We start from the raw sequence: 13,989 nt of genomic DNA on the forward strand, positions 1-13,989 counted from the left end.
AATTAAGAGAAACGTATAATCTTATAAAAAGAAATTACAGTGAAAAGATTTTAAATAACTAGGATAAAAAATAATAATTAATTACTTGTGTCTACTGCCACAAAAGTTTCATAATAAAGATTATTAGAGAGGATGTTTGCACATCAAATAAAAAAAGACACAAATGCAGCGATAATCACATTTACAGACAAAACATTATTAAAGCAGGATACTGGAAATGTCTGAGCTAGTACATTTACCACCCTGTTATAATAATACAATTTAAAATCATTTATTATGGGTGGAGAAACTGAGGCATAGAGAAACTAAATAATTTGCTCCAGGTCCCACACCTAGCCACTGGCAGAACCAAGATTTGAACCCAGGCAACCTGGGTCCAGAGGTACCCTAGACGCAGTTCTCTGTATAGCTCATTGTTCACAGAAGCAGCAGAGGATTGTAAAAGATGACTAAGAGCATGGAACGAGTGAGTATAGGCAGCAGAAAACCAGTTTAAGGAATTCTCAGACTCCCACCTACATAATACAGCAAATGAGAATAGTCTTATACTTCTCAAAAATTAAGGTACAGGTGAATAATTTGACAGACATTAATATAATTGGGGTTCCCATTCTTCCAGAAATGGAGCCTAGATATAGAAGGTAAGAGATAATTTATTTTTTAACACAGTGGTTGAGTATATTTAGAACTCCTAGACTGTATGTTTGGTTTTTTAAATGAATATAAAAAATGCTTTGTATATCTTATCTCAGACAATCCTAACATTCTATTGGAGAACCTGCCCTCTATCTCACAACACTAACTCTACCTTTGCCTGTTATCTAGCTTCTGTCTCACGCTGTATTTTATATTTTATGAGTTGAACTGTCTCTTCCTTATTATACTTTACTATATAATTATACTGTATCCTTTATTATATCCTCGTTATTCATTATATCACTACGCAGTTGGCCTTCTATAAACATCCACTCTATGAAGTAATGAATAAGACAATGGTAAAGTTTATCTTTTCCTAGTACTGATGAATTACAGTACATTTGCAAACATGGGAAAACAGACTTTCATTCTTATAAATGTTCAAAACTATTGAGGTAAAAATGCCACAACTGACCTGAGATACATATAAATCCAGAAGAGAAAAAAGCTTCATTGTATGAAGACAAGTTGTCGGTCTGGGCATAGACTGCGTACATGGACATGTACGAACAGGCACATTTCACGTAGTCTGAAGTGTCCTCGACCACTTTGCAAAACTGACTGTCAGACGACCAGCTAGGGCAAAAACACAATGGTCACTAATGCTCTTTAATCAACACGTGAGGTACTGAGATGGCTTGTAAGGTAAAAATAACTTGGTGAACTTAAGTGTTCTTTACTCAAGCATCAAGCAGACCAATTTTCAAGGAAAAATGCTGGAGGGAACATCTTGTCTAGACATGACACAATAGGTCCCACAAGATACCTTAAGAAGCAGCCTAAATACTCACCAAACCTGCAAAAGCATTTCTGATACCAGAGAAGCTGGTCTTCTCAACAGAGCAGTGCTAGTGCCTAATCTGAAGCAAATACACCCCAGGTTTTCATCAGAAGGCATGCCTTCCTCACATTCGAAAATACCAAAGGATGGGCAGAGCCACTACACACACCCTCTTTACCCTTCCTCATTTCACAACTCCTTGTATATCAAATCACGTAAGTTCCTTAAAAGATTTTCCACATTACTTTCTTCATCTTTTTTGTTTTTCTCTTTTGAAGCCACATATATTACATAAATGCTTTCTAGGGTTCTTTTGAATGTTTCTTCTAGAAGATCTGGCTTTTAACATAAAAACTCTGTCATGATTACAGCAAACGTCATGTCACGTGCCAAGCCTTCTGAGCGTTCTTCCGTGACCCCTGGTGGGGTCTCCTCCCTTTCAGTGCATCTTGAATCCTTTCCTTTAAGGGCGTAAAACCTAACCCTCACTGCAGATTCAAGTCTGAAACATTCATTATGAGTTATGGATTAAGGATGGCACAGTACCTATGTATTAAGTTTAAGATCTGTCACCAGGCATGCAAAATTTCAGCTGAAAATTATTTTTTCACAAAGAAAAAGACTAACCAGAATTTTGCTGTTTGGGGGGACAGTTGGTTACCCAACAAAGCTGTTAAATGTATTTAGAATTTTAGTCTGTGCAGCTGAAAGTCAGAAATAAACAGAACCAAGTGACTGGTTTGGAACCTCTACCCTCTGGGCAAGCAACGCCTGACCTTCCGGCATTAACTGAGCTCCGGGTGATAGAACTGCTAAGAAACCTGAGGCCAGGTGAGGCCAATGAGCTTCTACAGAAGAATCATTCTGTTCTCCCATTCCTGTGCATGGCTTAATTCCAAAATGTACTCCAAGCCATATGTGGACTAGAATTATAAATCCCTGCTAATCTCTCTAAACACAGAGCATCAGAGCCAGAACCATAAGCCAGATGGAAGGGGCAAAGAAAATTTCCTTTCCTGCCAATAAATTAACCAATAACCACAGGAAGGTTATGTGATTTGAGCAGAAGTCATGCTAGGTTCAAGGGAAGCAGTAATAATAAAGAAGTAAATAGTGTGCGAAACACACATTTAGGTTGTTGGGCTGCACTTGCTCCCTGCACAATGCTAGGCCACTTCCTATGCTGCTTTGTCATCTTTATGGCAGAGATTTGTCTCCACTCCACAAGTTTCACCTGAGGTCACCCTCTCTGTTCGGTACAGAAGCTGGGCTCAATGGTAATAGAACAGGGAAGGACTGCAATTTGATTTTAAAGAATTATTAAATACCTTGCAGCAGCCTGATTCCAAAGGAGACACAGAGACGTCTGGGGAATAATCCTAGGTTCAGCGGCATAAATCCTGTAGAGGACCTCATTGTTGTCAGTCAGGGGCTGTGAACTCTGACCTTTCACACTCAAAGATAGTACCTGCAGCGCCACAACACACAGAGAAATGGGTGATATTTTAAAATAAATGTCATGACTGAATTCTGAACTTTGATTCATATTCCTAGTTACTCTAGTCACTTGCTTAACGCCACTATTTATATTATTAGTTTCCTTATGAATGCGGGGAGTATGTTTTTTCATTGCAAACGTTCTACCTCTATTTCAGTTCCTGAGCAGCCTTCAGCTGATGATGCTCCCTTTAACTCCATGTCCAACTTCATCAGGAGTGAGGAATATGATATGATATTAGTGAAGGCTACATTTTTTACTTCCCCCACTATATATGCTTTTCTCAATAAAACGTGAAGGAAATATTTCCAACTATATATATGAGACTATACATTCTACAAATAGTCCATAAAGATGGGACATGTCTCATAATTAGCTCACCATGTGTAGTCCTTCCCACAAATCTGATCACGTAAATGCATTCTGAGGAGTGTGTCTGCTAAGGAAAAAAATCTGTTTCCAACCACAGAATTCTTTAAATGATAGATTACCTTATTTTTCAGGGCATGGAGATTGTTTCCAGTTGTAAACCACTGCTGGCTGCTATACTCTGTAAACTGGACTAATGTACATGTACTTTTTCCAGCCATTATTTCTGCATCTGGAATCTCCAATAACCTCTCTGGAACTCGGATATAGTCACCTTCTTTTCCTTCAAACTTGTGCCCATTGATTTGCTGAGGATACCAGTGAAGAGCCAGGATGGACAAATATGGGCAACTGTCAAGGATAGTTTTGCTTCTAGAAGAGAAAAGCAAAGGCTCTGCTAAAATGGCATGCATTTACCTACGCATCTACTTATATTTGTTAAAATCCATGTACACAGGGGTTCTGTTCTTTATGCACAGCCATAGCATTCCTAGCTCAGAGGCAGTAAAGACAATGCACTTTCAGTTCTTTTGTGGTTAACGGTCATGATTTTTTGCACAGCACTTTCTGCATCCTTTGGCCTGATCCCCTTGTAATCTAAAACACGGGTTTAGGAAAGCTGTTTAATGGATATCAGATATAATCTGTGCCCATAAAATGTACTTTTTTGTTTTAGTCACATCAGTACTGGTGGAATAGTTTGAGGAAAGGGTGCACCACTAAATTGAAAACTCTGCTTTATTTAAGAATACCATAAGCCTTATATACCTAGAGCATGTTTTCATCAAGAGTTTACCTCATCTCTTTCTATCGTTAAAGCATTTTGAGTCTAATCATGTGATTGGTAAGAGAAACAACCTAGACCTGGGCTCACTCTATGACATCCCTGTTTAAACATTGTAGGCCTAAGATCCTGTGCTCTGTGAAAGTGCTTCCAAACCTCGGTATGTGTTGAAATCACTCGGAAGTATGTTTAAAAAAGATCATACCCCAGACTTACTCAGAAGAATCCTTGTCTGAAGAGGACGCTAGAGGTTCTACAAGTCTAATTTTTTTTTTTTTTACCACTCTGCCAAGGAACCTGATAAATCTTGTCTTGGACCCATTATGATTATGAACAATGAAGAGATACAAAAATAAATCAGATCTGAATCCTGCCTGAAGAAGTTTGGAGAATATTGGGATGTTAGGATAAAAATTATGCATTAAATGTTAAAAGTTATATGGACCACAACAGAAAAAGAGTATGAATAATTAAATCATGGATCTAAATGATACCTTATCAAAATCCCTAACCTGGGAAATGAAGCAGAGAATTGTAAACGGAAAATCTGAGAAGAAAAGGAAAGAGGAAGGGTTTTTTCCTCTAGTTAAATCCTCTCTCTAAAAAAATCTTCCATGGGGCTCCTAGGTGGTTCAGTCGGTTCTGACTCTTGGTTTGTGCTCAGCTCATGACTTCAGGATCATGAGACCGAGCACCAGGTTGGGGTCCTGCTCAGCCTGAAGTGTGCTTGAGATTCCCTCCCCCAAACCCCATTCTCCCCACATTCCTCCCTTTACTCATGTTCATGCATGTTTTCTCTCCCTCTCAAATAAATAAACAAAATCTTTAAAAAAAAATCTTCCATAACTTTAACTACATTTGAATCAGTGCCTTCAAATATCTATCTTTAATCCAGCCATTCACACAGGCACTGACCTCTGTTGTTCAAGACTCCTCCCCAAACATCTCAATCTGTATTCACAACAGCTCACCAAAAACTCATCTCTTCATCATCCCATCCAGCCTCCCATATCTTCACTGGTGACGGTAAGCTAAAAGCTGCCACTGCAGCACCCCCTGACAGGTACAGTGTGGTTGAGACCAATGAATCTCACCAACATGGTTGCAAACCCTCCACCCACTCTCCCTGGATCTACTGAGATTTAGCCCATCAGAGACATCCTGGATGCCAGTATCTTGGCATCTGAGACCAATCTAACACACACAGTACTCTACCTACCTCTGACACTAGTGTGCCAAATTCCTGGCCCCTCTCACTTACAAATGACTATACTCTCACTGACACTCCTAGATCCATGCCCTTCTACCACATTCTCTTTGATCAATCCCACAATCTGCTTTACATCCTGGTTGAAGTCAGAGGGAGAACTCCACATTAATATGTAGACTGGAACCACTACAAATCCAGTGACCAACCACAGCTGTGCCCTCAGTGCCACTTGACAGTTTTTACTTGGCTTCCAAGTAATTGCTCTAGATGTCATCATTCTCAACATCCCTGCTCAATTCCCAAATCTTTCACTCTCAGCAGATGCTCCTGAATACTGCTTAAGATAATGTATACATAACACATACCAGCATAGTCACCAGCTTTAGAGTTTTCCAGGTTAAAAAACAAAAAAAACAAAACAAAAAAAAACTAGTGTTGATAGCTCTTATTTTCTGTTTAATTTGTCACTGGATGATAATTCTTCCACTTAACGGTTTTCAAGTTACCATCCTCCCCAAGTCTGTGCCTTAATTTCAGTGCTCATCTTATCTGAACATTGATCTCCTATGCAGTCCTCCTATTCCTTGATTTATCACATTCTTAAACTTTTGACATTGTCTTCAACATGCTGCCTCTAAAATCTGATTCTTTCACACACATATGAATCCTATTGTATGTTTAATCTTTAAAGGCTCATGATTTCCCCAAAGACACCACACTATTCTTGGCTGACTGCCATTGGATGTGCTGCTTCCTTTCCACAGACAACTTGGAAGGAAAGGTAAGTTTGTGGAGAGGAAACCCATGGCAGTAAACATATTGATCCATTTATTTATTCTATTCACTCGTTATACTATAACCACTGAAAATCCACCACAAACCAGATACCATTCCAAGCTTGAGAACATATTCAGCAACAAGGGAGAAAAGGTAACTCCTTCTGGGCATCTTACACTCTTGAATTCTCCCTATGCGGAGGGCACAAATATGGAAACCAACTTTCACAGCCAGGTGGATGGTTCGCATCTAAAACAACCTCAATATTCTAGTGATCTTGTACAAATATGGGAAAACAAAAGGAAAGAATTGGGATTATGGGGAATTATAAAGCTATGAACTATCTGGCTTCACTGAACAACACAGCTGAACATAGTTCAAGAGAGAAAAGAAAGGATATTTTTAACCACACACACTGTAGCCTCATTGTAAACTTACTTGTAGTAAAGAAATGATCCATTTCAGAGGTTTCTGAAGACACTGGAGACATGTATTAAAGGCACTGAGTAGCCAAACTGCTAATCACTGCTCTGAGATAGACGCTTAGGACCAGTACTGAGGATAGAGAAGGGGCCTCCAAAAAAGTTATGTAGAGCTTTTCTGATAAACACCATTAAGAAAAACCTGGGGCATCTGTGTGGCTCAGTGGTTGAGCATCTGCCTTAGGCTGGGACCATGAACCCGAAGAGTCCCACATCAGGCTCCCTGTGGGGAGATTGTTTTTCCCTCTGCTTATGCCTCTGCCTCTCTCTGTGTGTCTATCGTGAATAAATAAAATCTTAAAAAAAAGAAAACCTTGATCCTTAGGACTCACTCATCAGAGTTGAAAGAAGAGTACAGTGTAAAGGATGCTGGTTTTGTACCTTCACCTCAAGACTGACCCTGGCACTAACCTGGGATAAAAAAGTCTAGGGGCACTTTATAGCCACAGGGCTGGAAGTGGAGATTTTGTTACAAAGCAAGTGGTTACAGTCTCTTCTGACCACAAGGCATGGTGGCCAGCAAGGAATGTGGATGCAGGCGGGCCTGGGATTGAGGCCTCACCATGACTAATGGTCCGACCCTTGACAAGCTGTTTAAGGTCTCTCAGTTTCTATGTCTGCAAACAGGAATAATAAAAACCCTGCCTTGGACCAGATGCTAAAATGATCTTTTATAAGAATAAAATATGTATAATTTTTAGTAAGGATTATGCTGAAACATATAGTCTCCAATATATTATACTATTCTACCTACAAAAAAAGGCAACTTCATATTGTTCAGTCTAATACAATGTCAAGACTAGAGCAGAGGTACAGTTAATATCAGCTCTTCTTTTATTCCTTGATTTCTCTTATAACCCTTTTATATCTGGATTGACTATCTCTTTGAACTTCGTATGTCTTATGATCTAAGAACTAAAGTTAAAAGTTTTACATATCCGAATGTTATTTTAATTAACCTGTCAGAGTTCATAAAGGGCCCTATATAGATGATTTAAATTATTATTCCAGATTTTTAAAAAACAGTCTTCAAAATATCCCTGAATTTCAGTGTGACTTAATAAACACTGATGACAGCATTCATCAGCAAATAAATAATAAATGCTATAAAGATTTACACACTTTTATCTTTTTTAAGATTGTACTAATTTATTTGAGAGCTAGCAAGCACGAGAGAGAAAGCAAATTCAGTGGGGGAGGGGCAGAGGAAGAGGGAGAGGGAGAAGCAGACTCCCCACTGAGCAGAGACGGCTCCCGGGTGGGGGAGCCTCAATCCCAGGACCCTGGGATCATGACCTGAGCTGAAGGCAGATGCTTAACCGACTGAGCCATCCAGACGCCCCATATAAACACTCCTAATCAGATATGTCCCATTAAGTAATAGTAATTGCTTTCTTTTTAAAGATTTATTTACTTATTTTAGAAGGCGAGAGAGTGCGTGCTCATGCTTGGGGGTGAGAGGGGCATAAGGAGAGAATCTCCAGCAGACACCCTGCTGAGCCAGGAGCCCTCCTCCTGGAGGCAAGGCTCAATGTCAGGACTCATGAGATCACGACCTGAGCCAAAACCAAGTCAGTTGCTTAAGTGACTGAGCAACCCAGGTGCCCCTCAAAATCACTGCTCTTTAAATAACCTGTATTACTCTGTGAGAAGTGGAAGGACCACTCAATTTCTCAATTTCTAACCAATTTCTATTAGCCGTTTTTATGTTAGCTCAAATAGAAATTAAAAATTTTTAAGTCTTGGTACTATAGTGACTCAATTTACCTTTGGAATGCAATTTAAAACACCATATCTTCTGAAGAATATTAACATAAAGTTACAAAATTAATTACAAAATTGATAATGAACACAATGAACATTTTATTTTTTCCTTTTCCTCTTGTTTGCACTCTGTCATGAAACTCCAACCACAAAACAACTACTCAACAGGTCAACAACACGAGGAGAGCTGCTTCTAAATGGCTAAAATTGAACCATGACTCCACTGCCACAGCACATCAAAACATGTCTAAAATTTGGAGTCACCTTCCTTTTTCTCCTTAATAAAAGGATTTTTCCATACATAAAAGAATGTATTTTTTATCATCATAAGAGTAAGCAATAGATATTTTTTTAATTCTTAAAAAAAAATCCTTCACAACAAGAGGAATGTACTATTGACAGTATAAGTCCATTTTTCTTGACATAGTTACTATGCTTTCTTCAAATAATTACTTCATTTGCCCGTTAGATACAATGCATTGGGAGCCTGGGTGGTTCAGTCGGTGGAGCATCTGACTCTTGGTTTGGCTCAGGTCCTGATCTCAGGGTCGCGGGTTTCAACCCTGCATGGGGCTCTGGCTCAGAGCAGAGTCTGCTCACTGCCTCCTCGGACCCACCCCCCCCTCCAGCTCTTACATGAATAAATGAATGAGGAATGAATGAATGAATTATTATCTTTAAAGGGAAAAAGATACAATGCACTGACAGTTTAATCCCTAGTTACATTTAAATGTCATTTTGCATTGCATAGTACTTCATACACCGTGAAGGAACACATATAAGGTATTATTATTAAAAAACACTTACTTTTCACCAGGAGAGCCACAGGTAACATCAGTTAGCAGAGAAAAGGCAAAATTCTCAGTCACCTCAGTGAAGTGACTGAATCCTCTGGTGTCTTTGCGCTTTGGGTTAATAAGAGCACAGAGAATCTCATAAAAAAGATTTCGATTTTCAATACTGAGCACTTGGCTTTTTCCTTCAACAGTTATCTAGAAAAAAAAATTCCAGTATGAAAAAATATCTTCAAAAATAAAACTGCTTTAATGATATGTATGGTACAGTACATGTTCCTTATTAAGTTATTAAAATAAGCAAAATAAGGAGGAATCTAGGAAAAATTGGGATCAAAATTATATTTCAAATACACTTAAAAATACACTTGTACTTTAAAAAAGCATAACCATTTATAAAGAAGAGTTGTGATCAGCAAAATATTTTTTATTTGATAACTAGAGAAAGCCCAAAATAGTTGCATGGTTCATTTATTTTTTTATTACAATAATTAACATCATGAATTAAAATTAATCTCACTTTTATATCTACCCCAAGAATTCTTTTTCTTTTGTTCAACAACCAAAGAAATAAGTACAAGAATATTTGCCAACAACGGAAGCAAGATTATTCTTGATTACCTGGCATTCCATGAACAGAATCCACTACCTACCACCAAATTTCTAAAACATCAAATGAAAGACTCTTTTTCTAACTAAGAGTAGTCAGCAGCTCCTGGCACTCTTGCCTTTATCTGGAAGTATGAGCCCTCCTACCTTAAAGAACTAGGTTATTTGTTGTTTGAGGGACAAGGAGAGTAAGAGGAAAACAGCCTTCATGATTTATTTTGTTTTTCCTTGCCAGAGTGTCAAGGACCACATCTTTATTGTCTGACTAAGCATGGGTGTAAAGCCATTGATTTGTTATCCCACTATTCTTCTATACCTGAGAAGTCCCTATAAATCCTTCAAAATCCAAATTAGTCACCACTTGCTCTGTGATTTATACACTGTACCCCCACCTGCCAATATACATAATCACTCTCTGTGTAACTTGCACATACCTTTATAATGAATCTCTGACAGCACTGAAATGATTTGTTTGTCGCTACTACCAGGTGAGCTCATTGAGGAAGTTCCCTATGTTCCCCATATTATTTTTAAAGCTTTGTAATTTACACAGTGCCAAGGTGATAGCTGAACTCAAGATCTAAGTTTATAAGAATATCCATCGCAAAGAAAGTAAGGAGGAGAATCCACAGTATGGAGTAAGTATGGAGAATAATCCACAAAGAAAAGATGACAAAAATACAAAGTAAATGTATTTACTTATCTGGCAGCAAGACAAAGTAAAAATTTAACAAAGTAAAAATTTATCAAATAAACATTACAAGGAAGAAAGCAAACAGCCCACTGACTCCTGAAACAATCAACTGAATACATTAAATGGAAAAAAAAGCTCAGGAAACGCTCCCAGAATTCAGAGAAAATATAACAGATAAATAAAACAAATCTATAAGATACAACAAGCATATAAAAGAGCTGATAGAAGCAGAGAGAGAGAGAAAGAGAGAGAGAAAGCCACAGTGCCTTAATAAGCTAAAGAAATAGTCATGTCTAAAAATGCAGAGCTTGCTTTATACCCGAAAAAAGAAACACCACCAGATGCATCTGGGTGAGTTTTAAATATTATTTCAAGTGTTAAAAAAAATTCTACCAGAAACCAGATAGGAAAGAAAAATTACTAACAGAGAGACAAAAATTCAGTTTGACATCAGACTTTTTTTTGTAAATGAAATGCCAGAAGCCAATAAGAACATGTGCAGTTTTAAGAATTAAAGGTTGTCATCTAAGAATTCTAGAGCCATGCAAACTTTCATTCATATTCAAGGGCAACAGAAAATTCCCTTTAGTAAAGCACATAAAAAAACACAACAAAAAGGCCGTTTATATAACCCCCGGTTTGTCTGGGTGCTATTCTCAGCAAGTTGTCCTAACTTCTCTAGTTTTCACAACAATCCTGATAGAGAGGTGCTGGTGTTACTTTGTTTCCAGGTAGGGAAAATGAAGCAGAAAGAGGCTGCCTAATTTGTCTGAGGGCATGAATATGGTGAATGGTCAAACCCAGGAGACACTTGTGACAGCTGCCCTGCTCTGACTCAAAACATTAGCTGAGTCTCAATCGCTGTCAGCGTGATTATAAAATAAACCAAATGTAAAAAATAATTCTTGAAAAAGAAGATCTATGATATAAAGAAGTATATGATGAAATATTCTGGCCATAAAAGGCCATTTTACATAAACAACAATAAAAAGAACCCCCAGGGCAGCCCAGGTGGTTCAGCAATTTAGCGCCGCTGCCTTCATCCTGGAGACCTGGGATCGAGTCCCGCATCAGGCTCCCTGTATGGAGCCTGCTTCTCCCTCTGTCTGTGTCTCTGCCTCTCTCTCTCTCTCTCTGTGTCTCAAATAAATAAAAAATAAAATTAAATTAAAAATTATCAAAGTTGACTTACAAAAATATAGAAAATCTGAATGAACCATGGGAAAAGGTTTTAAAACTGTCAGGAGAGAAAACAAAAAAGAACTTTGTTGGGGGAAGAGGGGTATCAAACTTTCACAGAACAAAGTATTCCTGTGCTCTTTCAATTGTTCCAGAACACAAAATAAGAGGCAACACCCCCTGACTCATGTTTTACAAGCTTCAATGACCTGGAAACCAAATCCCAAAGAAATTAAAAATTTGCATATCAAACCCAGCGGTCTTAAAAGACTGATAATATTGTTAAAGCAACCAACAGCATTTTAAATGATTTTCATTGCACCATGCATAGTAGGAAAATGAAGGGATAGAATATTAGGTCACAGCAAAAATTTTCCAAAAGCCACAGCTAGATTTTATCCAGAAAATCTTTATAGTGAATCATTTAAAGCTGTTGTTCTTTTGGGTACAGTACTTGTTTCTTCTGTTCTGATGAGTATAACAATACCTAAGATTTATGGAGTTCTCCATATAAAGAAAGGCACAGCAGGGAACAGATTCTATTTTTAAAAAGTTAGAATCTGGGGAAAAATAAAACTTACAAATATGAAACAATTTCACTCAAAATACAAGACCTTAGAGAATGAAGTTGAATCTAGTATTTGGAAGCTCTATTCTATACTCTTGATTTTGAGGATATCTTAGAAGTCTATATGTATTAGGTACACATGGGATATATGAAGGCTTGACAAGTAAAGTACAGGGGACTCTAAGCAAATATCAGATAAACAACCAATATTTGTTTGATACAAGTATATCCCAAATACTCCATGCAACATTTGTCATTTGTGATATACTGAAAAATGTATTGTTTACCTGAAATTCCTGGTTAACAGGGCATCCTGTGTTTTTATGTTAAAATGTTAACCTAATTATATGTGATTATCTACATTTTCAGGCCTGTTTCATTACTGTCTTATTTGCATTATTATAAATGTCTAAAATATAATTTCTTTCTTTTTTGCATGTTAGGAACACACCAGGGTCTTCTTAATAGCTATTATTTTTTCCCAATTTTTGTTATTATAAGTAATGTTGACATAAACATTCCGTTACACATGTATTTGCACAAATGCTTCCCACAACCATTAGTTGTCTTTTTTTTTACTTTCCCTCACCACCTAAGTTTTACTGAGATATAAGTGACAAATAACATTAGTTGTCTTTTGACTTTCCTTATGGTATATGCAGAGAGAAATTTTGTTTAAACTTTATATGGTCAAGTTTGTTAAACTCTTTTCCTTTAAGGCTTCTGGGTTTTGTTTTATGCTTTAGAATTAACTTCTCCACTTCAAACTTATATATTACAAATGATTCATCCATGTTTTCAGCTAATACTTTTATGGTTTCATTTTTGCAATTCTCTGATATGTCTGAGATTTATTTTGCAGTAGGGTTTAGGATACAGATCCAGCTCTGTTTTTCTTTTACATGGTTAAATCACCTGTATCAGTAACATTTACAGAATAAGAATTTTTGACCCATTAATCTGAAATGTCACTTCTAGCATGTTTGAGATTTTCTTATGTGCTTGCATTTATTTCTGCACTTTCTGTTCTATTCCTCTCATGTCAATATCTATGCCTAAGACAGCATCACCCCCTGTTTTAATCACTGTAAGATCATAATACATTTTTCATATTTAGTGTGGTGAGATCACTGCCATTTTCTTCTTTTTCATAAAATTTCTGCCCATTCTCACATGTTTCTTTTTCCAGGTCAACAATGGTATCATTTTGTCCAGGTTAAAAAACAAAACAAAACAAAATAACTTACTGCTATTTTGATAGGGAATTATAGGTTAATTTACAGAAAACTGTTGACTCTATGACATTGAGTCTTTCTGTTGTGGGACAAGGTATAGGTTTCTATTTATTCAAGTGTTTCATGTTGCTGAGTAGAATTTTTCAATTTTCTTTATATATTATTACATATAACATTATATAAAACATAAAATGTATAAATTATCGAATAAGTCAGTTACTCAGTAATGACATACATATAAAAATTGAATTTGAGAAGACAATATGCCACAATATTAAAAAATATTTTAGTAACAATACATGATTTGAAAATAATCATGTTTGCTAATGGTTATTCAAAAAAATTTACATTTTTCCATAGGAGTTTCATTCATAATTCAGTTTCATTATTCATGACAGACTCAACAAAAACCAATTAAGAAGTACTACTTGACAATGCTAGTTAAAGAAATGTTGATTCTAGGGGGATCCCTGGGTGACTCTGTGGTTTAGCACCTGCCTTTGGCCCAAGGACATGATCCTGGAGACCCGGGATCGAGTCCCACATTGG

General features: G+C 37.1%; 1 protein-coding gene across 1 annotated transcript in view; it reads right to left on the bottom strand.

Annotated features, from left to right (window-relative positions):
* Positions 1-13,989, bottom strand: part of ADGRV1 (adhesion G protein-coupled receptor V1) — a 517,368-nt gene that overhangs the window by 285,859 nt on the left and 217,520 nt on the right. Inside the window, exons 79-82 of the mRNA XM_025438360.3 lie at positions 9,169-9,353; positions 3,467-3,716; positions 2,806-2,945; positions 1,112-1,272 (exon numbers count right to left, since the gene is read on the bottom strand). Of these exons, the coding sequence (XP_025294145.3) occupies positions 1,112-1,272; positions 2,806-2,945; positions 3,467-3,716; positions 9,169-9,353 (736 nt within the window). The remainder of the gene's footprint in view (positions 1-1,111; positions 1,273-2,805; positions 2,946-3,466; positions 3,717-9,168; positions 9,354-13,989) is intronic.

Source organism: Canis lupus, chromosome 3 (genome assembly GCF_003254725.2).
Source record: "Canis lupus dingo isolate Sandy chromosome 3, ASM325472v2, whole genome shotgun sequence".
Classification (NCBI taxonomy): Eukaryota; Metazoa; Chordata; class Mammalia; order Carnivora; family Canidae; genus Canis; species Canis lupus.